Genomic DNA, 26,864 nt, shown 5'->3' on the forward strand with positions numbered 1-26,864 from the left:
TTTTCACTGATTGTGCAGTCTTCTCTTCTGCATAAGCTTCAGCTTGTTCATTTCTAGGTGGTCACAGCAAAGATAAAATGAGCTAGACCAGAGATCATTTTAAGGGGTATGCTAATGGACTACAAAACAATACTACTTTGCTAACAAAATTAAAATGTTTTTAAATAATTTATTTAAATGTTGTACAGTTTGCTATCTAAATAGTGATAGCTCTCCTTCTGTTTCCTAAGCTGAATCTATTATTTCTTGTGTTTAACCTTTGGGGCTCTAGAGAGGTAATTAAACTATGTGTTTACCCTGTTTGCGGGGGTTAAGGACATACAGTTCCAATGTCTGTAGTGCTAAAATTACACTATAAACAATGTTGTACTATAATGCCCCTTTAAAGAGCTGCAGCACATCCAGCAACCCCACTGACTGAAGTAGGGAAATATGCTTCGTTCTGACCCTGTTGGTTTTTACTTTACATAGAAATCATTCCCTGTGTCACATGGTCAGGATAAAAAGCAGAAAATCATGTGTCAGGTGACTAGGACCATGTGAGTTAAAAGTGATTGTGTACGGGGATGCAGAATTTCTTAACCTCATCCATTAACAGCTTTCACTCATTCCTAGCTACAACTGCAAGGAAACAATTAATTATTAATTATCATAAAAAAACAAATACTTTTTACCTGCCAAGACTGTGAATAATGTAGAATAATTTATTTGACAAACTCGTCCTAGTTGTATTGTAGGTTTTGGTGAATTATACTTCCTGACCAATCCCACTAAACAAATAATGTTTTGCATACAAACTCAAGAAGGGGAGATATAAGGCAGAACTACAGAGAAGAAGAATCGTTCTGCAGAGAAAATAGTAAGGTAAGGATGTGTAATGAAATTATATGTTTACTCGTAAACTGTTATGTTATTTCAGCTTTATAGGATGAATATTAATACTAAAGATACTTTTTTTAAAAAGAAGCTACCAGTCTAAACACATTTTAATTAATCAGTAAAAGCTTGGTTACAAATATATATATATTTTTTTTAATAATTGTTGTTTTGCTTGTACACTAATATATATTTTAATTGCAACATTCTTAGTCTTACATTTACAATCACATTAAATGCTGTGCTGCAAACCCTACCTAGATTTTTTTAATGTTTGTACACGCTTGTACATATCAAGTAATATGGCAGACAAACTATATAATGAGACACTTTCACATATGTATTAATATCAGCATCTTTTTAATGATATACTAAACCCAAATTATTTTTTTTATTTTTTTTTTAATCAAGATTTTTTTATTGAGGTGTTTCAAGAACATACAATTAATAAATACAATATACATTTCGTGGAATTATAGTATGTATTCATTCATGACATATCATTTATCTATACAAAATAAAACTGACCTCTCGAATACTACCTCACCCTCATTTACCATATAGAGGGGGAGTCTAAGACACTTTATGTAGATACAGAGTATTTGAATCATAAGTCATATTCACCTCTTTTACATTTTGTTTCTTATGTTGAGACAAAATAAATGTTTATGTTAATTAAATAACCATGAAAACATATACCTCTTATAGAGTGATACTTTGTATGTAATAAAAGTGTATTCATTATCTAAATCTTTGCAAAATTAAGGAAGCCAGTACAGGCAATTCCCATTTGAAATATAATGTACAAGGGCATAGCAAAAAATGAAGTAATCTGCCCTTTCCTGCAAGCAGAGGGAGAGAGGAGAAAAAAAAAAAAAAAAAAAAAAAAGGGGAGGGGGGGAGGACATGAGAGGTAGAATAAAATCGGTATGAGAGTGAGTGGGGGGATAGGTGTGAAGGCTTGGTTACATAGGCGGGTTTCTTTTACTAGTGAGGGTGTTATTTCAGTTTCTACACTCTGTTGTTCTCAATCTTCTAATTAATGATTATTCTCAGTGTAGTTCTGACCATCCCTCCCATATTCTAACATGTAAGTCTATCTTCCCCATTAAGCTATATACATATTGTTCCATATGTTTCATATGTGAAAGCTGATCCACAACATTTTGAATGGAAGGAGGTGAAACCTGTTTCCATTTTCTTGCAATAATTAGTTTAGTGGCTGTAAGGAAGTAGATTAGAAAGATCCTTTTCGGTAAAGGCATTCTTGGGAAATTTAAATGTAGCAAACTAATTGAAGGAGAAAAAGAGATATTATAGTGTAGGTCTCCTAGTACTTTCATACAGGTACACCAGAAGGGTCTGATCTGTGGGCACTCCCACCACACATGCATCCAAGTGCCTCTCTGACCACAATTTCTCCAACAAGCTGGGGAGGAAGAGGGATAGAATCGGTGCAAACGCGCAGGTACTAAATGCCATCTCCAAACTATTTTATAATGGATTTCCCATAGTGTTGAGCAATGTAAATATTGTCTAGCAAACATCATTGGTGGTCACAGATGAAGGCGTGAGCCGAAACGTGTCTGACCACTTAGTCTACATGTAGTTTTTATGTTCTATTATTTTACTTTCTATTTTGCTCACAATAAAGGTGCATTGGATTTCAAATTTCGCTTGAGACCCGCTTTCTTTGTATACACTTAGCAAACATCATTGCCTTGTACCAATTTCTCAAGTCAAAAGTCTCTTGTAAATCTTTCTCCCAGGTCACTTGAGCTGAGGTTTTAGTTAATGTCTGATCTTCAATTAATAATGAGTAAAGGAAAGACATCATACCCCTAGGTTTATGTTGTGATGTCCAACACATTTCCCATTTGGTTTTTTCCCTCCACTCACTACTCAGTAGACCCCAACTCCTCAAGAAACTAAATAGCCTTATTGTCTCAAAACTGTATTTTCCGGGAATATGATATTTTGTCATAAAGGAGTCTAATGTTAAGGTGTCAATTCCGTCGCGTATGTCAGCTACCAACATATCTCTATGTTTTAACCATATGTTCATATGTAATTCCTGTAAACACCATGCCACACTAACGACAGGGTGTACAGGTGAGGGGTGTGGAGCCAGGTGTCCTCTGTGTCTGTTTTTATCCCAAAATCTAAGGGCATCAAGTATAATTGGCTGAGTTATTCCTAGTTTATCCCTACAGTGTGCGGGAATCCAAATTAAATCTGTAAGTTTCATAGACAGCGGTAACATGTCATTCTCAACTTCCTGCCATCTGAGACTGGAGTCTGCAGTACTCCATCCCATGATATGAGACAGCCTAGCCGCGTCGTGATACGCTAGTATACTCGGTACCGAAAGACCCCCTTGTCTAATGGTTTTTTGTAAACTTCCACTGGATATTCTTGGCTTCTGTCCCCTCCATATATATACGGAAATCATACTTTGTAACCTATTAATTATTGATCTTGGTATTTGAATAGGGATACAACGAAAGAGGTACGTGATTTTTGGGAGGAATGACATTTTGACGGAGGCAATCCTGCCTGTCCATGAGATTTCTGAGTATTCCCATGACTCCAATATCTTTTTAAACTCCTGCATTCTATTTGTAAAATTCCTGTCTATCATAGTGGCCATATCAGGGCTTAGATGTACTCCTACATCTGGGATCCCTATCGGTAAGGCTTCCGTTTTAGATACATTCAATTTATAAAAACTAAGTTCCCCAAATCTCCGAATAACATCTAGAAGGGCTGGCAGCGAGGTTTGGGGGGAGGTCATCAAAAGGGTGACATCATCTGCAAAAAGTGCAATTTTATGGGAGGAATCTCTAAATGTGATACCTTCTATTTTAGTATCGCTTCTAATAGCTTGGGCAAGTGGCTCTATCGCAAGCGCAAATAATAAGGGAGACAAAGGGCACCCTTGTCTTGTTCCATTAGACACTGTAAATGTTTCTGATTGGAACCCTACGCCCCTGACTGTTGCTGTAGGGCAAGAATATAAAGTCCTTACTGCTGTTATGAATTGTGACGGAAAACTAAATCTCTCCAAGACCTCCCATAGATAATCCCACCTCACCCTGTCAAACGCCTTTTCTGCGTCTAAAGACAGGGCAAGGAGGGGAACCTTTCTTCTCTGAGCTTCTGACATTATATGGGCCAATCTTCTAGTATTATCAGGACCCTCCCTACCAGGTATAAACCCTACATGATCCCCATGAATCAGAGTTGGTATCACCTTAGCCAAGCGATTAGCTAGAATTTTGGAGTATAACTTGGTGTCTACATTTATTAAAGATATGGGTCTATAACTTCCACATTCTGCCGGGTCTTTGTCAGGTTTTAACAGCGTAACTATGTTTGCTTCTAGAAACTCTGATGCTACTGTTCCTTGTAGCATAATTTCATTAAAAGATTTATACAAAATAGGGGTAATAAGTTGGGAAAATGTCTTATAAAAGCTCCCTGAGTATCCATCCGGGCCTGGAGCTTTTCCTGTCTTAAGTTGTTAAATTGCTAATTTAATCTCTTCGATTGTGATGTGGTCTCTCAAGGCTTTTATATGATCCTCCGACAAAGTGGGAAGCTCAAGGGTATTCAAGAAAGAGCTAATTGTATCTTTCATTTGGGGTTGTTCACTCTGTGGCGATTGGATGTTGTAGAGGGATTTATAAAATTTACTAAAAGCTAGCCCAATTTCCTTTGGGGAAGTTACCAAGACGTCGCCTCTATTAATAGCCACAATTCTTTTCTGGGCAGCTCTATTGCGCAATTTATTTGCCAAAAATGTAGTGGGTTTATTATTGCAATAATAAAATCGCTGTTTGAACTTATCTAGAGTTCTCTGAACTCTCAAAAGCTCTAGATGTCTAATTTGTTTTTTAACCCCTTAATGACCACAGCACTTTTCCATTTTCTGTCCGTTTGGGACCAAGGCTATTTTTACATTTCTGCAGTGTTTGTGTTTAGCTGTAATTTTCCTCTTACTCATTTACTGTACCCACACATATTATATACCGTTTTTCTCGCCATTAAATGGACTTTCTAAAGATACCATTATTTTCATCATATCTTATAATTTACTATAAAAAAAAATATAAAATATGAGGAAAAAAATGAAAAAAACACACTTTTTCTAACTTTGACCCCCAAAATCTGTTACACATCTACAACCACCAAAAAACACCCATGCTAAATAGTTTCTAAATTTTGTCCTGAGTTTAGAAATACCCAATGTTTACATGTTCTTTGCTTTTTTTGTAAGTTATAGGGAAATAAGTACAAGTAGCACTTTGCTATTTCCAAACCATTATTTTTCAAAATTAGCGCTAGTTACATTAGAACACTAATATCTTTCAGGAATCTCTGAATATCCATTGACATGTATACATTTTTTTTTAGTAGACATCCCAAAGTATTCATCTAGGCCCATTTTGGTATATTTCATGCCACCATTTCACTGCCAAATGCGATTAAATACAAAAAATTGTTCACTTTTTTACTAATTTTTTCACAAACTTTTGGTTTCTCACTGACATTATTTACAAACAGCTTCTGCAATTATGGCACAAATGGTTGTAAATTCTTCTCTGGGATCCCCTTTGTTCAGAAATAGCAGACATATATGGCTTTGGTGTTGCTTTTTAGTAATTAGAAGGCTGCTAAATGCCACTGCGCACTACACGTGTATTATGGCCAGCAGTGAAGGGGTTAATTATGGAGCATGTAGGGAACTTTTAGGGATAATTTTAGCTTTAGTGTAGTGTAGTAGACAACCCCAAGTATTGATCTAGGCCAATTTTTGTATATTTCATGCCACCATTTCACCGCCAAATGCGATCAAATTAAAAAAAAAAATTTTTTTTCACAATTTTAGGTTTCTCACTGAAATTATTTACAAACAGCTTGTGCAATTATGGCACAAATGGTTGTAAATGCTTCTCTGGGATCCCCTTTGTTCAGAAATAGCAGACATATATGGCTTTGGCGTTGCTTTTTGGTAATTAGAAGGCCGCTAAATGCCGCTGCGCATCACACGAGTATTATGGCTAGCAGTGAAGGGGTTAATTAGGTAGCTTGTAGGGAGTTTGCAGGGTTAATTTTAGCTTTAGTGTAGAGATCAGCCTCCCACCTGACACATCACACCCCCTGATCCCTCCCAAACAGCTCTCTTCCATCCCCAAACCCACAATTGTCCCCGCCATCTTAAGTACTGGCAGAAAGTCTGCCAGTACTAAAATCAAAGCTATCTTTTATTTTTTTTTTATTTTTTTGAGCATATTTACATATGCTGCTATGTAGGATCCCCCCTTAGCCCCCAACCTCCCTGATCCCCCCCCCAAACAGCTCTCTAACCCCCCCCCCTGCCTTATTGAGCGCCATATTGGGTACTGGCAGCTGTCTGCCAGTACCCAGTTTCAAAATAAAAACGTTTTGGTTAATTTTTATTTAAAAAAAAAAAACTATTTTCTGTAGTGTAGCTGCCCCCCCACAACCCCCAACCCCCAACCCTCTCCCAGATTACTAATTTTATTTATATATCCCACTGAGTCTCTCCCACTTATATCTCCTCCATGTTCCATAGTGTAGGGTTCCCACCCGCACACGCGTGCACCCACCCTCGTGCACGCGCGCGCGCTCCCGTGCACGCGCGCGCATTCTGGCACGCACCCCACACGCGATCCTGCCCCCCTCCTCCATTGATCGCCGCCCACCCGCCTCCCTTGGTAAGCTCCCACCCACCAACGAATACTGCGATCAATGGCCGATGCAGAGAGGGCCACAGAGTGGCTCTCTCTGCATCGGACTGCTCAAAACTGTTATTGCAGGATGCCTCAATATCGAGGCATCACTGCAATAACATGAAAGCGGCTGGAAGCGATCAGGATCGCTTCCAGGGCTTTCAAAGACCAACGACGTATGGGGTACGTCCTTGGTCATTAACTGCATTTTTTTGCAGGACGTACCCCATACGTCGTTGGTCGTTAAGGGGTTAATTGTTTGTATTTGCTCATTGAGCTCTGTAGAATAAGTTCCGGAGATTTTAAGCTGACAATCTCTGAGTTTACATGTTAATTCCGCCAATGTACCCCCTCTATCCCTTTTAGCTTTTGCCGCTACCTTAATGTAGTGGCCTCTCATGTACGCTTTGAGGGTGGCCCAAATATTTTGAGAACTTGTTTGGCCATCATCATTTAACTTCAGGTATTCTATCAATACCTCACTAGCATTCCGTATGTCTGCCGGTGACTTGATTAACCAATCTGCCAGTTTCCATGCGAATCCCTCACTGGGGACAATCGGGCCTGTCTCAAGGGTCACTGAATTATGATCTGACCACGAAATTGGGATAATTTTAGAATCTACTAATTTATCTAATAGTTTAGCCGTTACAAAGAAAGTGTCTATTCTAGAAAACGATCCATGAGGATTCGAATAAAAGGTATAATCCCTTACAGATGGATTATGTGCACGCCAAGCGTCATATAGCTGGAAATGAAACATCACCCCTCGAAATGCACATGCTTTGGATTGTGCAGACCTATCCTTTTTAAGTGTAGGAGGTACTAATTTGTCTATGTCAGTGTCCCATGTGAGGTTGAAATCCCCACCTACGCATAATTCACCTTGTCTAATAGATGTCACCCTCCCTAATACTTTTTTAAGAAATCGTGTCTGTTTTACATTGGGGGCGTAAACATTAACTAGGGTAAAGAGTGAGCCATCTAGCTTACATACTAGGAAGATATATCTCGCCTGTGGATCTGTTTCACTGTATATCTCTTCAAAACTAACTGAGTCCTTAATCAAAATGGCTACACCTCTAGATTTAGTGTGGTGGGAGGCCCTATAAATATGTGAAAAATTGCGAAATTTAAACTTCTCACCCCTCTGTTGCAGCCAATGCGTTTCTTGGATAAATGCTACATCGGTTCTATTTCGTCTAAGTTGATTGAGGAGGAGGCTTCTCTTAGTTGGAGAATTTAAACCCTGTGCATTGTGGGATAAAAATCTTAAACCAGTCATTATAAGATGTAAGTATGCTTAGTAGATAAGGAAATAGATAAGTAGGGGAGGGAGAATGGGAAAAAGAGGGAGAGGAAGTCCAGAAAAGAGGAGAGAAGAGAAAAAAAAAAAAAAAGGGGGGAGACTCTGCTTGCGGGTGGCCCAAAAACAAGTTACACTGTCCTCTACTTCTTTATATATATAAACATGGGGACACCTTATAACAATATGATATGAGTAGCGGATAAACACCGCTTATTTGCCCACCTATTCAGGGGTGAGCTCTACTCAGATAGTTTAACCTGATTCAACCTTTGTAATTTTATATCTGCAAATAACTTCTTAATAGGGAAAAAGGGAGGGGAAAGGGAAGGAGGGAAGTGAAAGTCGCTTGTTATGTTCAAGAATAGTGTATTTTAGTCTCCTTGATTATCTCAACTTGTAATAAAACTTAATGTCTCTTACCAACTATTGTTATTAAAGTAGTAAATTTAGAATGTGGTTTGAATTGCAACCACGATAAATTTCTTGAGAGGGAGGATGGAAGGGGGGAAAGAGGGAAGGGAAGGGGCGAAGGGGGGGCGGAGGCCCTTTGCGATGCTTATTAATCGTGTGCCTGTGCCTCTGTAGTCATATCTGTAGAAGATGAAACTTAGTACCGCACATAAGCAGTTGTTATTAAAGCAATGTGTTTAGGATGTGTTTTTTAATAGTGACTATACTGCACATCTGAAATAGGCCTAATGTGGATAAATAGAAGGGTAATATAAGTATGAAAAGATATGTATGGAGTGGGGGAGAGATTCTGTATGGAGAAAAACTTTGCGACTGATCAGTAGAGAAAATAACAAAATAACAATATTCCTGAAAAACAAAGGGGAAAGAGAATGATATACAGTCATATAAAAAACATTGCTTCTTCCTTTGTAATTAACTATTTTCTCGAATTCCATATAACATTGAAATAGGAGCATTAAAACATAACCACCTTTTATAGGATTCATTCTGGGTCCCAGCAATTCTCTGGAACCAACCGATATTAAACTGAAAACTGTTACTATACTTATCTTAACTTTAAAGGGTTAGAACTAAAAAACATATTGTCTCTTAATAGCAGTTACTCAGACTTAATGCAACACTGTCTTGCTGTCACAGCCTATCAGTATCTAACAGTAACATCTTATATTAGTAAGCTGAGTGTCTGGCTCTGGTGATGGGAGTTTCTACAATATCTCTAGTCATAATTTTATATGATACTCGGGTCTCCCTGCTACCAAGTAGGGGAAAGAACAACATAATAACAGTATTACTAAAGAATAAAGATAAGAGGGAATGGTATGCATACATATAATAAATATTGCATCTTTCCTTATAAATTACTACTCACTCAACTTCCATATATCAGTGAAATAGAAACATCAAGGCATAAGCAACATTTACATTATTTGTTCTGGGTCCCAATAGTCCTCTGGAACCAACCATCATTTAATTGAAAACTGTTACCACACTTGTCTTATCTTTAAAGGATTGGAACCAGGAAACATAATTTCTCTTGATAGCTGCTACCCAGATTTGGTGTTGTACTGTGCTGTTGTTATAAGTCATCAGTATCTTGTAGCAACATCTTATATTAGCAGGAATTGAGTGTCCAATTCCGATATTGGGAACTTCTAAAGTTTCTTTATACATAACTTTAAGTGGTACTCATGTCTCCCGAGGTGGATGTTGCGGCTCTATCAAGCTGTTTGTTTGGTCTTTTAGGCAAAGGTTGCCAGTCTGTTGCTGATGGCCTTAAGTTCCTCTGGAGAGCTGGAACAGGGTCCAGAGTCGCTGCCTGTTGCCCCAAGCCCAGGGTTGTTAAAAGCTTCAAGCCCTGTTCAAGAGAAGAGATCACATAACTCTTGTTTTCATGTTGAAAGAAAAGTCTTACTGGGAAGCCCCACCTATACTTAATCCCAGCCTTCCTCAGGCCCAGTGTAATAGGTGCGAATGATCTCCTTTTCGCCAGGGTGAAAGAGGAAAGATCTGGAAACAGTTGTACTCCTGGGTATTTTTCATTAAATGATTTATTAGAGAATGAGGCTCTCATCAGTTTTTCCTTGAAGGTGAAATAATGAAGACGTACAATAACATCTCTTGGTAATTCTGAAGCCATTGTTCTTGGTTTAATAGCTCTATGAGCTCTATCGATCAGAGCTTCTGTATCTTTAATAGGGCCCAGAAGGACTTGAAATAGGGCTAACAGATATTAGGGTAGCTCAGAAGGGCTGATATCTTCCTTAACTCCTCTTATCCTGATATTATTTCTTCTGGACCTGTCTTCGATGTCTGCCATCTTGGATTCTAGGTCACTAATAATTTCAGCCAAAGATTGGGCATATGAAAGCAGATTAGCCTGTTCTACAGCCATATCTTCCTGTTTTCTCTCTATGGTCTCGGATCTTTCATTTTGTATATTGAGGTCTCTGCGCAGTTCTGCCACAGAGTTCCGGATTTCAGACCTGAGTGAAGTGTAATGAGTGTCTATCTTGGATGACAAGGCATTTATCGAATCCAATACTTTAGAATCAGAATGTGCCGTTTTCCCCTTTAAGAGAGACTCTGGATCTGGGTTCCCCTTATACGAGGAGAGTGAGTCTCTTGATTCGTCATCTGAACCTTCTCTGTCTGAAAGCATTCTATTAGAAAAATGATCAGCTACTGTGCGTTTGGGACCTTCTCCTGACCTTTGCTGATGTTTTTTCTTATTTGAGTGAGCCATTTCAAGTTATTAATCTGTGGTTTTACTCTGGAAAGAATCCAAATCTACAGAGGATATAACTCTAGAAATATTTCTTAATCAGGCTAGTGTTTATATGTGGATCTCTATGGACAACTCAGGTCCCTGCCCCCCACTTGTGGAATTCGCTCCTAGTGATATATCAGTCGCCTAGCTTCTCCACCGCTCCCCCATCTGGGATTCTAGTGTGTAAACATATTTGGGGTTATTCTCTTTATTGGAATTCGTATGCTGACTTCATTAAATTCGAGGAGATAAAAGACTACAGTGTACCATGAAAGGCTATTGTTAGAGAGGCCTTATTTGGCACTACACCTCAGGGATGATGTCCTCACTTGACCAGAACGGGAAAAGGAGAGAGGGTATGACCTACTGTAACACAGCACAGCAGGAAAGGAAGAGGTGTGTGCCTTATTAGTTTAAAGCAGGAATATTATATACAAGCAGAACACCAGCTAAATAGGAGAAAATAAACAAAAGACTTTCTTTTTAAACAGTTCACTCAGACAAGTTGTTTTCCTCTAAGTATATATAGCAGTTATGTGGGTTTTATTTGGCATATGTTCTATATTACTTTGATTCCTGCATATAGTTTAGGGTGTCAAATCATTCTTTTCAAGCAAATAAGCTGCAAAGCGATCTTTCAGTCAGCAATTGAAATGATATCCTAGTAGTTAGGGTGATACCATCTATCCCAGTGTATGGTATATAAATCTAGTGCAGTAAATCCAGTAGTGTAAACTTTGAGGGCATGCAGCCCTTTCCAGATGATAATAATCTTCCCTTGTAAAGAGATATATCTACTAGTTGTAAGGCAGGGATTCTCAGTCTATTAGCTCCAAAAAATCACAAGGGTTGTGATATAAATGTAGTATTACAGTTATTTTCTGACCGTGTGGTCTGCTATGCCTGTTTGAATAATCTCTATCGGCTGTTACTGTGTCTCTCCCCTCTAGTGTGTGATATCAGGAAACTGCGCAACAGTATAGTTAAGATGGCGTATTTTCGCGCCAAATCCTGAGCCGTGTATCATAAGCACCCCACACTGTCACATACTATGTGGAACAAGTTTGCCAGTCCAAGAGTTCTATCCGGTCAGCTCCAGAATGTCAAATTATAAGTGTACAATATTCTGTAATGTTCTGATGCGTACACGTTCTCTATGAAGTATATGACCCAATTTGACAGATAGAGCCCGGTGCACTTCAAACCATCTCCAATCACTTATTACAGTCTATGGTTTACCTTTCAGCATGGGCACCGGGAACTCTAGATCCTCCGTTCTGCCTCACCTGGGTCTCTTCTAACAGCAAACTCTCCTCTAGGGATCAGAGCAAGTCACTTGTCTGCCGCGCTCTGTGCGTGATCTTTTCCAGTGGCTTAGTGCTAACAGCCTCAGGGTCCGACCAGTACTCACTAAATTCCACTATTGTTTGAGCCCTTCCGATCACCACAGCTGTGTTATCTTCTAATGCCCTCCGGAGCGGATCCCCGACCCTCCGGAGGTGATGAAGCAGCAGGCTTCAAACAGTCACTCCCTTACTGTAGTAGTCTGGTACACACAGAGGCAGCCAGAATGTCAGGGTTCAAAGTTTGTGGATTTCTCGATGTACAAGCTCGAGAGATTCAATACATACTCAGTGAGCCTCTCTCCTGCTATATACTGCTTAATCAGACTATATAAATTACTTTAAGGAGTGTAAATCCTGATTTTGTCTCTATATCTACAGGAGCTGCACAAATCCACAGCCTCTTCATACAGCGGTTAGCTCCGCCCCCCAAATTATTTATTTTATGTTTCAGATAGAGCATGCAATTTTACGCAACTTTCTATTTTACTCCTATTACCAATTCTTCTTCATTCTCTTGATATCTTTATTTAAAAAGCAGTTATGTAAAGCTTACCAGCCGGCCCATTCAGGGTGCTGAATTTAAAATGGGCCAGCTGGTAAGCTTTACATTCCTGCTTTTTAAATAAAGATAGCAAAAGAGCAAAGAAAAATTGATGCGTGCTGTATCTGAGTCATGAAAGAAAAAAATGTGCGTTTGTGTCCTTTTAACCTCACAGTTTGGTGCAAGTGTTGGTCTAGGAACAAAAAATATAATATGACAATAAAGGCAACATTAAATATTGTAGGTTGTTTAAACTTTTGGGAGATAAACTGATTATTTCTTATAATTATTTTGATGTAATTTAGGGAATTTAAAGCTTGAACAGATTGTGATAAAGACTACGTGGAATTATTTCAGAAGATGGAGAAAATTCTCCTGGCAATCACATTATTTGCTGGAACTCTTGCACAACAAAGTAAGTTGGGAATGTGAATCATTCTGAAGAATGTAAACAGTACAGGGACTTCCCCACCATTAAGACCAATCAGTCAAAACATATAGAGACATGGGGGCCGATTTATTAACAGTCGGACGGACATGATCCGCTGTAATGGATCATGTCCGCCCGACATCGCTGAATGCCGACAGCTTTTGCTGTCGGCATTTAAAATTGCACAAGCAGATCTGGTGAACTGCTTGTGCAATGCCGCCCCCTGCAGATTCGCAGCCATTTGGCCGCTAGCAGGGGGTGTCAATCAACCCAATCATATGTGATCAGGGGGATTGATATCCCCAGCCTCAGAGGCCGCATACGACTTAAGTCTTAAGACCGCTGTTTCTTAACTCCTGTTTCCGGCAAGCATTAAGGGCTATTCGGTCCTTAATAAATCGTTCCCATGGTATAGGAAACAGATGAAAATTAAACCATTGAAATTACATAACTTAATCCATATATTTTTTTTTGCTATATTATATATATATAATTAAAGCCTTTGTGATTACTTATTCCTGGGCATGTGGCTGTCGAAAATACCTGGGTATGGTATGTGCATCAGTGTTTTCAACAGTCCCACGTTTTATATGTCTTGGTTTGGAAGATCTTTCCTGCTGCTCCTCCCACTAAACTCCTTTACCTTTAAAAAGTATGAGACTTGAAATTACACATGACCTATGACACTTGACCCTGCCAACATTATTGATAGCTCCACCCACTAGTTAAACTGCCAGCACGCAGGAAATGTTGTAAGGTGTTCCAATGCACAGATTTCACTCTTATACAAGTGCAAGAGGTGTCACATACTTTGTGGTCACCAACACTGGGAGCCTAAGAAAGAGGGTGATATGTGTCTCTTAAAAAGATCACTAAGCAACCACAAATTTATATAGGCTTTATTGTGATGCAACCATACATAACATATGCAACCAGCTTTGTCTAGGTTAAGTATGCTGCAGATTATCTGACCCAGCTTCATCTACTAAACAGAGATCACTTTACAGTTAGACTTAACTGGCATCAATTTGGAAAAAATACATAGATTGTCTAGCAGTTTGCAGGATTTTGCTGCTTCTTTAGGTACCAGAACTTCTTGTCAGCCTTTCTGAGGAACGTAATACAAGCAGAAGCTTTAGAGAAAATGTATTTTACAATAAAGCAAGCAAAGTTTCTAAGAAGTGTATATTGCACACTTATTTAATGTTCATGTAATAAATGCTAGTGAAATTGATTATTGAGTTTCTTTTCCTCTTTCTATCCCCTTTATTATATTGAGCTTGTAAATCTTTCCTTTAAATTCTTAAAGGGACATAATACTCAAAAGTATACTCTGTTCTATCCAAAAACGTTTCAATATATATTACAGAGCTTTGCTTGATGAACAGATGTTCCTGTCCGCCAGTGAGCAATAGAGTCCCAATACTCAGGTGTATGTAATCATGCTCTTTCTGTTAGTTTTCTCTTATTATTATCATTTTTTGTATAGCGCCGCCAAATTCCGTAGGGCTCTTAAATTTAAACCACTTTTGCTTAACTCTTGGCACTCCTTGGTAATGCTTACCAGTGAGAATCCTTTCCCTTGAGGGGCATGAACAGAACTGCCCACTCCCCTGGTTACCTATATAAATATAAAAATTTTTACACTGCCCCCTCCTCCTCCTAGTTCTGTCCAGCCATCAGGTGGACAGCACAGGGACACCCCATCCACATGTATGGGGTTCTCTGGGCTTTTGAAGGCAGCTGCTGTTGTTCCCATAATGAGGTTTTTTTCCTCCAAAATGTACTGTTTGTTGCACCACTAAATCTTTGTCTTTACAGCACTGGTTTGTTGTTGAGGCAGTGGTTTCTCTTCCGTATAGTTCCCTGTCGTTGCTACCATCTTACCATCAGCAACACTAAATAATAAACCTACTAACCCCTAAACCGACGACCTCCCACATTGCAAATATTATAATAAACCTATTAACCCCTAAACTGCCAACCCCCCTCATCGTTACTAATAAAATAAATATTTTAACCCGTAACCCGCCGGCCCCAGGGCCCCCACATCACAACTACTAACCTAAACATATTAACCCCTAAACCGCCGGCCACCCACATGGCAAAACACTAAATTAAACCCTAAACCTAACTATCCCCTATAATTTAATTTACATTTACAATATAACTATCTTTAAATAAATAAAAACTTACCTGTGAAATAAAAAAAAAACTAAGATTAAACTATAAATTAACCTAACAGTACTATATTAAAAATAAAAAATAAACAAAAAATAAAAAACCCAAGTTACAAAATTAAAAAATCCTAACACTACAAGAAAATAAAAAAAACTAACATTAAAAAAAAAAACCCTAAAATTATGAAAAATAACAAAAAAACTAACATTACCAAAAATAACAAACACTAAAATTACGAAAAATTAAAAAGAAACTAAGATTACAAAAATAATAATCTAAATTATCAAAAATAATAAAAATTAAACCTAAACTTATAGCTCTATAAATCAAAAAAGCCACCCCAAAAAAAAAACCCCCAGAACCTAACAATAAATTACTAATTGCCCTTAAAAGAGCCTTTTGTAGGGCATTGCCCTAAGTTAAACAGCTCTTTTACCTAAAAACAAATTACAAAGTCCCCGATAAAGTAAACCCCACCCACCCAACCAACCCCCCCAAAATAAAAAAACCTAAGTCTAAAAAAAACCTAAGCTACCCAATGCCCCTAAATGTGCATTTGTATGGGCATTGCGCTTAACAGGGCATTCAGCTCTTTTTCGCCCATTAAAAATGTAAAAAATCTAATCTAATCTAAAAAAAAAACACCCCAAAAAATAAAAAAAGACCTAACACTAACCCCAGAAAATCTACTCAGTTCCTGAAGTCCGGACATCCATCTTCATCCAGGCAGTGAGAAGTCTTCATCCAGGTGGCGATATCTTCCTCCATCGCGGGGGAATCTTCTATCTTCATCCCGGTGGCGCAGAGCTGTGGCGGCGCAGAGCAGAGCTGACCAGGACCGGTGGCAACATCCAGGGCGGAACCTCCTCTTCATGCGATCGTCTGCCGCACACTGAAGCTTGAATGAAAGGTACCCCTCTTATATTGGGGCTCCGTTTCATTCCTATTGGCTGAAATATTCAAATCAGCCAATAGGATGAATCCTTTTGGCTGATTTGAACATAGTTATTTTAAGATAGTTATATTGTAAGTTTAATTTAAAGTATAGGGGGTAGTTAGGTTAAGGGGTAAATAGTTTAATTCAGCGATTTGCAATGTGGAGGGACGGCGGTTTAGGGGTTAATAGGTTTAGACTTTGCGATGTGGGGGCTGGCGGTTTAGGGGATAATAGGTTTATTATAGTCTTTGAAATGTGGATGGTTGGCGGTTTAGGGGTTAATACTTTATTTTAGTGTTGGCGATGTGGGGGGGCGGTGATTTAGGGGTTAATAGGTTTATTTAGGTGTTAGAAATGAAGGGGGGCGGCGGTTTAGAGTTTAATCAGTTTATTTAGTGTCGGTGATGTCAAGGTGGCGGTGGATTAGGGGTATTTAGACTATGGGTTTATGTTAGGGTGTTAGGGTTTTACATAACTTTCTTTTCCCCATAGAAATCAATGGGGATTGCGTTACAGCGATCGCCATTCCGCCATCGCAGGTGTTGGGTTTTTCTCTCCATTGATGTCTATGGGGGAAAGCGTGCACGTAAAGTCAGGCCTTGGGCTTATCACACCATATTGCACAACAAAAGAAGGTTTTTCAGTAACTTGTAATGGCAGCGCTATGGAGAGTGCGATGCCGCTCATTTTTTTTATGTTATTTACGCACCCGGTTTAGAGCACAATTTGTAATCTTGGTGTCTGGTAGTAAAAATGAGTAACCCTAAGTTTCCTCAGACTGGTTCAAGCCTATACCAGAATCTGATAATACATTTTTTTTTCTATAAATAAAGCTAATAAAGGAACAGGAAACCCCAACATTTTCTTTCATGATTTGGGTAGAACATAACATTTTAAACAACTTTCCAATATACTTCTATTATAAAATTTGCTTTGTTCATTTGGTATCTTTTATTGAAGAGTAAAACTAGGTAGGCTCATAAGAGCTCAGGAGTGTGCACGTGTCTTTAGTACTCTATGGCAGCAGCGTTTCAAACGTATAACAAAGCTACAAATAATGTTGCAAAACGCTGCTGCCATAGAGTATTAAAGACACGTGCACACTGCTGAGCTCTTATGAGCCTACCTAGTCTTACTCTTCAATAAAAAATACCAAGAGAATGAAGCAAATTTGATAACAGCAGTAAATTGTATAGTTGTTATAAAATTGCATGCTCTATCTGAATCATGAAAGTATCATTTTGACTTTACTGTCCCTTTAACTGTCTTGGCTGTGTTTTTACTGTTAACCACCTGCTGCATTTACTGTCTGTATTTTTCTGAAGTATTTTGACTTCTTTTGCAGACCTTCAGGTAAAAGAAAATACTGACTATCACTATCAGCTATGTACTAGTTGTTTTAACTTTTATGCTGATTCCATGGTTCCAGAGATCTTGTAATAAAAGTCTTAAGGCTCAGGGGGCACGATAACATATGTGGCGACGGGCGCAAAACCCACTCTTGCCAATTTTTTGTCAAATCGAGCAATCACATTTACACAGCAGCATACAAGTTATGCGCGTATATTTTACCCATTGCCCGCAGTTTTTACTCCCATAAACTAACATAGAACCAGCGTCACCAGTCGGTATCACATATTCAGTGAAGGATTTACGCACCGAGAATGGAGAAATTTTGCTCCATTTTCACCTCGCCACACATAGGCAGGAGCGGCAAGCCTTGTGCTGAGTATAAAAGTACCGTAACTTCCTGGAAGCCTTAACAAACACCTAACGCATGCGCAATATGAACCTTTAAACCACCATCCCCCCACAACGCAATAACTAATAAAAGTATTAACCCCTAATCTACCAACTCCCACATCGCAAACTACCAAATAAACATATTAACCCCTAAACCACAAAGCCCCCACATCGCAAACTACCTAATAAACATATTAACCCCTAAACCATCATCCCCCACATCGCAAACTACCTAATAAACATATTAACCTCTAAATTGCCGCCCCCACATCGCAAACTACCTAATAAACGTATTGACCCCTAAACCGCCAACCCCCAACATTGCAAAGTATCTAATTAACCTGTTAACCCCTAAACTGCCAACCCCCCCAACCACCTACAACGTAAACACCAAATTAAACTATTAACACCTAAACCGACAACCCCCCACAACCCAAAGTATCTAATTACATTAATAACCCCTAAACCACAAACTCCCACAATGCAAAGTATCTAATTACACTATTAACCTCTAAAATGCCAAAACCCTCACAACGCAAAGTATCTAATTACACTATTAACCCATTGTTAGGTCTAAACCGCCAACCTCCCACAGCGCAAAGTATTAACCTTATAACTTAGCCTTCTAACCTAACACCCCATAACTTAACCTCAATTAAAATACACTTATATAAAAAAAATGCTTACTATATTAAAAATAATATACAATTACAAAAAATAAAAAAACACTAAAAAAAAAACTAACATTACTCAAAAAAAAACCAACATACCCTAACACAAAATAAAAAAACCTAACAATACAGAAAATAAAAACCCCTAAAATTACAAAAAAGAAAAAAAATTAAAATAAACTCCTGTAAGTCGGATAAACTAGCGAATCGATGTCCAGAAATGTGCGGAAATACACATTTCTGAAGTCACCAGTGACTTAAGGCAATTTAAAAAATGCTGGTGCCTAAGAAAAAAAAAAAGTTAAATAGCCCGTAAAAGTCTAACCCGCCTCCCAAAAACGAACCCGACATGTCAAAACCAATATATACGCAATCCCCCACAACGCAATATACCTAATATATGTATTTACCCCTAATCTGTCATTCACCCACAACGTCAACTACCTATCAAGACTATTAACCCCTAATCTGCCAACTCCCCCACAGCACATTAAGCCTAATAAACCTATTAACCCCTAAACCGCCAACCCCCCACAACGCAAATAACTAACACCTAGATTACAAGTTTTGCATTCGTGTTTAAACGCTGAAAAAATGGCCATTTCAGAGTTAAAACAGCACCACAGCCATTGCAAGTCTTGTCGGTATAGCTGTACCGCAAGCCTTTTAGCCTGTAACGCAACTTCAGTCCCGCACTCTTTTTTTCATGGGACTTCCATAGCGCTGCCATTGCTAGTTTTGCGGTGAGGCTAAAAAACCTGCTTTCAAGTCTATACCGACAAGATCTGTTTCGCAATCTAAAAGCAGTAGTTATGAGTTATCTGCCGGTCCCGACATCGTCGCCACTATTAAAAATTATTAACCCCTATTCAGCTGCTCCCCTACACCTCCCGCATCTCAAACACTATTTAACTATTATTAACCCCTAATCTGCTGTACGCCCACATCAACCCCACTATACTTTAGTTGTTAACCCCTAATTCTGCCGCCACTATAATAAACCTATTAACCCCTAAACCGAAAGCCCACACAACAAAATATACTAAATAAACCTATTAATCCCTAAAACGAAAGCCCCCACATCGTAATAAACTAATTTAAACTAGTAACCCCTAAACCTAACGCCACCCCTAACTTTATATTAAAATTACAATTTCCCTATCTCAAATAAAAAAAACTAAGTTTAAACTAACAATTAAACTAATATAACTATTAAACTAAAATTAAACTAACTACCAATTAAAGAAAACTAAAAAAAAATTAAAAAAATCCTAACACTACTATAAAAATTACAAAGTATCTAATTACAAAAAATAAAAAAAGACTAAATTACAAAAATAACTAACACTAAATTACAAAAAATAACAAACACTAATTTACGAAAAATAACAAACAAAATTATCAAAAATAAAAAAGAATTACACCTAATCTAATAGCCCTATCAAAATAAAAAAGCCCCCCAAAATAAAAAAACCCTAGCCTACAATAAGCTACCAATAGCCCTTAAAAGGGCCTTTTGTAGGGCATTGCCCTAAGTTAAACAGCTCTTTTACCTGTAAAAAAAAAAATTCAAAGACCCCCCAACAGTAAAAACCCACCACCCAACCAACCCACCAAAATAAACAAAAACCTAAGCTACCCATTACCCTGAAAAGGGCATTTGTATGGGCATTGCCCTTTAAAGGGCATTTAGCTCTTCTGCATTGCCCTGAATAGGACATTTAGTTTGTTTATGAAAAGCCCAAACCCTAAACTAAAAAAAAAAACCAGCCAATAGAATTTCAGAAGCACTCATCCTATTGGCTGTTTTGAACAGCCAATAGGATTTCAGTAGCTCTCTTCCGATTGGCTGATTTGAATTTCCAAAATCAAATCAACCAATAGGAATGCAAGGGACACCATTTTGAATAGCATACCTTGCATTGAAGATTCAGTATACTGCGGCGACCGTATGCAGAGGATGCTCCGCACCAGATGTTTTCAGGATGGATTAAGATAGAAGATGCCGCTGGGATGAAGAAAGAAAATGCCGCCAGGATGAAGATAGAAGATGCCGTCTGGATGAAGACTTCTCGCCGCCTGGATGAGGACTTTGCCGCCTGGATGAAGATAGAAGAGGCCGCCTGGATGAGGACTTCGCCGCCTGGATGAAGATCATTCAGCAGGACTTCAAAAACTGTAAGTGGATCTTCGGGGGTTAGTGATAGGTTTTTTAAGGGGTTTTGGGTGGGTTTTTGTTTTTTTTAGTTTAGAGTTTGGGCTATTCATAAAAGAGCTAAATACGTTTTTCAGGACAATGCAAAAGAGCTAAATGCCATTTTAAGAGCAATGGCCATACAAATGCCCTTTTCAGGTTTTTTAGATATTTTTTTTATTTTGTGGGTTTGGGGGGTGGGGTTGTAATACTGTTAGGGGGTGTTTGTTTTTGTTGTAGCAAAAGAGCTGTTAACTTTGGGGAAATGCCCTACAAAGGCCCTTTTAAGGGCCCACAAAAGGCCCTTTTAAGGCCCCTTGGTAGTTTAGTCTAGATTATGCTTTTTTTATTAACTATTTACTAACTAGTCTACCTAGTTATAATAAATACAAACTTACCTGTGAAATAAAAATAAAACCTAAGCTAGCTACAATATAACTATTAGTTATATTGTAGCTAGCTTAGATTTTATTTCACAGGTAAGTTTGTATTTAGTTTTAAATAGGTATTATTTAGTTAATAATTGTAAGTTTAATTTAGCTCTATTTTAATTATGTTAAAGTTAGGAGGTGTTAGGGTTAGGTTTAGGGGTTAATATAGTTTAATTTAGGTTGTTGCGATGTGGGGGGCTGGCGGGTTAGGGGTTAATAGGTTTATTTAGTGGTAGTAATGTGGGAGGCCAGAGGTTTAGAGGTTAATAGCTTTATTTAGTGGTGGTGATATCGGGGAGTGGTGGAGTAGGGGTTTATTAGATTTATTATAGTGTGGGAGATGTTGGGGTGCAGGGGAACAGGGGTTAATAAACTTTAGTATACTGGCGGCGATATTGGGAGCGGCAGATTAGGGGTTAATAGCTTTATTTCGGTGGCGGCGATATTGGGAAAGGCAGATTAGGCTTTAATAACATGTAAGTGACGGCGATGCCGGGGGCAGCAGATTAGGGGATAATAACATTATGTAGGTGGCGGCGATGTCAGGGGCAGCAGATTAGGGGGGTTTAGACTTAGGGTTTATGTTAGGGTGTTAGGTTTAAACATTTTTATTTTTTTTTCCCCATAGATATCAATGGGGCTGCGTTACAGAGCTTTTCTTTCCGCGATCGCAGGTGTTAGGCTTTTTTCTGACCCGCTCTCCCCATTGATGTCTATGGGGAAAGCGTGCACGAGCACGTCAAAACAGTGACGTGCAGTGAAGTCAGACGCTGGTGAGGCATTGTCTATGATACACCCGAGAAACACGTATATTCATAAACACATACTCTCTCATAATTACACATGCACATACAGATTAGACATGTGCGGTTCGTTTCGGATTTATTCGGAAATTCGGAAAATTCGGTAAATTCGGAGATTCGGATCGATTCGGATTTCCGAATTAAAATACTTCCGAATCTACCGAATGAATCCGAAATAGCTGCCGTATCTCCGAATAAATCCGAATTAGCTTGGTAAAATTCGGCATTTCCCCATAGGAAACAATGGGAGTTTCGGCTGAAAAAAAAACTAACACCGCAGCTCGATTGTTTCCTATGGGGAAACACTAAGTCTGCACCTAACACCCTAACATGTACCCCGAGTCTCTAAACACCCCTAATCTGACACTTACTAACCCCTAATCTGCCGCCCCCGCTATCGCTGACACCTGCATTATTTTATTAACCCCTAATCTGCCGACCGAATATCGCCGCCAACTACATTATAGCTATTAACCCCTAATCTGCTGTCCCTAACATCGCCGACCCCTACATTATAGTTATTAACCCCTAATCTGCCCCCCCCCCAACGTCGACGCAATCTAACTACAAGTATTAACCCCTAATCTGCCGACCCGATATCGCCGCCGCCTACATTATAGATATTAACCCCTAATCTGCTGTCCCTAACACCGCCGACCCCTACATTATAGTTATTAACCCCTAATCTGCCCACCCCAACGTCGCCGCAATCTAACTACAAGTATTAACCCCTAAACTGCCGACCCGATATTGCCGCCGCCTACATTATAGCTATTAACCCCTAATCTGCTGTCCCTAACACCGCCGACCCCTACATTATAGTTATTAACCCCTAATATGCCCCCCCCAACGTCGCCGCAATCTAACTACAAGTATTAACCCCTAATCTGCCGACCCGATATCGCCGCCGCCTACATTATAGCTATTAACCCCTAATCTGCTGTCCCTAACACCGCCGACCCCTACATTATAGTTATTAACCCCTAATATGCCCCCCCAACGTTGCCGCAATCTAACTACAAGTATTAACCCCTAATCTGCCGACCGCAAATCGCCGCCACTATAATAAATGTATTAACCACTAAACCGCCGCACTCCCGCCTCGCAAACACTATAATACATTTTATTAACCCCTAATCTGCCCTCCCTAACATTGCCGCCACCTACCTACAATTATTAACCCCTAATCTCCTGCCCACAACGTCGCCACTACTATAATAAAGTTATTAACCCCTAAACCTAACTCTAACCCTAACACCCACTAACTTAAATATAATTTAAATAAAACGAAATAAATTTACTATAGTTAAATAAATGAATCCTATTTAAAACTAAATACTTACCTGTAAAATAAACCCTAATATAGCTGCAATATAACTAATAGTTACATTGTAGCTATTTTAGGATTTATATTTATTTTACAGGCAACTTTGTATTTATTTTAACTAGGTACAATAGCTATTAAATAGTTATTGACTATTTAATAGCTACCTAGTTAAAATAATTACAAAATTACCTGTAAAATAAATCCTAAAATAAGTTACAATTAAACCTAACACTACACTATCATTAAATAAATTAACTACAAGTACCTACAATTATCTACAATTAAATAAACTAAAGTACAAAAAAAACAACACTAAATTACAAAAAAAAACAAACACTAAATTACAAAAAATAAAAAAATATTACAAGAATTTTAAACTAATTACACCTAATCTAAGCCCCCTAATAAAATAACAAAGCCCCCCAAAATAAAAAAAAATGCCCTACCCTATACTAAATTACAAAAGTTAACAGCTCTATTACCTTACCAACCCTTAAAAGGGCCTTTTGCGGGGCATGCCCCAAAGAAAACAGCTCTTTTGCCTGTAAAAAAAAACACAATACCCCCCCCCCACATTACAACCCACCACCCACATACCCCTACTCTAACCCAAACCCCCCTTAAATAAACCTAACACTACCCCCCTGAAGATATCCCTACCTTGAGTCGTGTTCACCCAGCCGGGCCGAAGTCTTCATCCGATGGGGCAGAAGAGTACATCCAGACCGGCAGAAGTCTTCATCCAAGCGGGGCAAGAAGAGGTCTTCCATCCATCATACAAGTACCAAAATACAAACAAACACTAAATTACCAAAACTAATAAAATATTACAATAATTTTAAACTAATTACACCTAATCTAAGCCCCCTACTAGCTATTAATATAGCTACAATATAACTAATAGTTACATTGTAGCTATTTTAGGATTTATATTTATTTTACAGGCAACTTTGTATTTATTTTAACTAGGTACAATAGTTATTAAATAGTTAATAACTATTTAATAACTACCTAGCTAAAATAAATACAAATTTACCTGTAAAATAAATCATAACCTAAGTTACAATTACACCTAACACTACACTATCATTAAATTAATTAAATAAATGAATCCTATATAAAACTAAAGACTTACCTGTAAAATAAACCCTAATATAGCTGCAATATAACTAATAGTTACATTGTAGCTATTTTAGCATTTATATTTATTTTACAGGCAACTTTGTATTTATTTTAACTAGGTTCAATAGCTATTAAATAGATATTGACTATTTAATAGCTACCTAGTTAAAATAATTACAAAATTACCTGTAAAATAAATCCTAACCTAAGTTACAATTAAACCTAACACTACACTATCATTAAATAAATTAACTACAAGTACCTACAATTAAATACAATTAAATAAACTAAACTAAAGTACAAAAAACCCCCCACTAAATTACAAAAAATAAAAAAATATTACAAGAATTTTTAACTAATTACACCTAATCTAAGCCCCCTAATAAAATAACAAAGCCCCCCAAAATAAAAAAATGCCCTACCCTATACTAAATTACAAAAGTTAACAGCTCTATTACCTTACCAGCCCTTAAAAGGCCCTTTTGCGGGGCATGCCCCAAAGAAAACAGCTCTTTTGCCTGTAAAAAAAAACACAATACCCCCCCCCCCCACATTACAACCCACCACCCACATACCCCTACTCTAACCCAAACCCCCCTTAAATAAACCTAACACTACCCCCCTGAAGATCTCCCTACCTTGAGTTGTGTTCACCCAGCCGGGCCGAAGTCTTCATCCGATGGGGCAGAAGAGGACATCCAGACCGGCAGAAGTCTTCATCCAAGCGGGGCAAGAAGATGTCTTCCATCCATCAGAAAAGTACCAAAAAACAAACAAACACTAAATTACCAAAAATAATAAAATATTACAATAATTTTAAACTAATTACACCTAATCTAAGCCCCCTACTAGCTATTAATATAGCTACAACTAATAGTTACATTGTAGCTATTTTAGGATTTATATTTATTTTACAGGCAACTTTGTATTTATTTTAACTAGGTACAATAGTTATTAAATAGTTAATAACTATTTAATAACTACCTAGCTAAAATAAATACAAATTTACCTGTAAAATAAATACTAACCTAAGTTACAATTACACCTAACACTACACTATCATTACATTAATTAAATAAATGAATCCTATTTAAAACTAAATACTTACCTGTAAAATAAACCCTAATATAGCTACAATATAACTAATAGTTACATTGTAGCTATTTTAGGATTTATATTTATTTTACAGGCAACTTTGTATTTATTTTAACTAGGTACAATAGCTATTAAATAGATATTTACTGTTTAATAGCTACCTAGTTAAAATAATTACAAAATTACCTGTAAAATAAATCCTAACCTAAGTTACAATTAAACCTAACACTACACTATCATGAAATAAATTAAATAAATTAACTACAAGTACCTACAATTAAATACAATGAAATAAACTAAACTAAAGTACAAAAAAACAAACACTAAATTACAAAAAATAAAAAAATTTACAAGAATTTTAAACTAATTACACCTAATCTAAGCCCCCTAATAAAATAACAAAGCCCCGCAAAATAAAAAAATGCCCTACCCTATACTAAATTACAAAAGTTAACAGCTCTATTACCTTACCAGCCCTTAAAAGGGCCTTTTGCGGGGGCATGCCCCAAAGAAAACAGCTCTTTTGCCTGTAAAAAAAAACCACAATACCCCCCCCCCCACATTACAACCCACCACCCACATACCCCTACTCTAACCCAAACCCCCTTAAATAAACCTAACACTACCCCCCTGAAGATCTCCCTACCGTGTCTTCACCCAGCGGGCCAAAGTCTTCATCCGATGGGGCAGAAGAGGACATCCAGACCGGCAGAAGTCTTCATCCAAGCCAGGCAAGAAGAGGTCTTCCATCCATCAGAAGTCTTGATCCAGGCGGCATCTTCTCTGTTCATCCATCCGGAGCGGAGCGGCTGCATCCTGAAGACATCTGACGCGGAGCATCCTCTTCTTTCTTGATCCGACGACTAAATGACTGTACCTTTAAGTGACGTCATCCAAGATGGCGTCCCTTGAATTCCGATTGGCTGATAGGATTCTATCAGCCAATCGGAATTAAGGTAGGAAAAATCTGATTGGCTGATTCAATCCGATCAGCCAATAGAATGCGAGGTCAATCTGATTGGCTGATTGGATCAGCCAATCGGATTGAACTTGAATCTGATTGGCTGATTGAATCAGCCAATCAGATTTTTCCTACCTTAATTCCGATTGGCTGATAGAATCCTATCAGCCAATCGGAATTCAAGGGACGCCATCTTGGATGACGTCACTTAAAGGTACAGTCATTTAGTCATCGGATCAAGAAAGAAGAGGATGCTCCGCGTCAGATGTCTTCAGGATGCTGCCGCTCCGCTACGGATGGATGAACAGAGAAGATGCCGCCTGGATCAAGACTTCTGATGGATGGAAGACCTCTTCTTGCCCCGCTTGGATGAAGACTTCTGCCGGTCTGGATGTCCTCTT

General features: G+C 38.3%; 1 protein-coding gene across 3 annotated transcripts in view; it reads left to right on the top strand.

Moving 5' to 3' along the window:
- The first annotated feature begins 574 nt into the window (after positions 1–574).
- Positions 575–26,864, top strand: part of LOC128643130 (C-reactive protein) — a 65,174-nt gene continuing 38,884 nt past the window's right edge. Inside the window, exons 1-2 of one of the 3 annotated variants that reach the window (XM_053696085.1) lie at positions 575–864; positions 12,874–12,983. In XM_053696085.1, the coding sequence (XP_053552060.1) occupies positions 12,929–12,983 (55 nt within the window). In that variant the 5' untranslated portion in view covers positions 575–864; positions 12,874–12,928. Of the gene's footprint in view, positions 865–7,824; positions 7,926–12,873; positions 12,984–26,864 lie in introns of those variants that run through there. The other 2 variants (XM_053696094.1, XM_053696100.1) reach the window with 2 other exon arrangements.

Source organism: Bombina bombina, chromosome 1 (assembly GCF_027579735.1).
Source record: "Bombina bombina isolate aBomBom1 chromosome 1, aBomBom1.pri, whole genome shotgun sequence".
Taxonomy (NCBI): domain Eukaryota; kingdom Metazoa; phylum Chordata; class Amphibia; order Anura; family Bombinatoridae; genus Bombina; species Bombina bombina.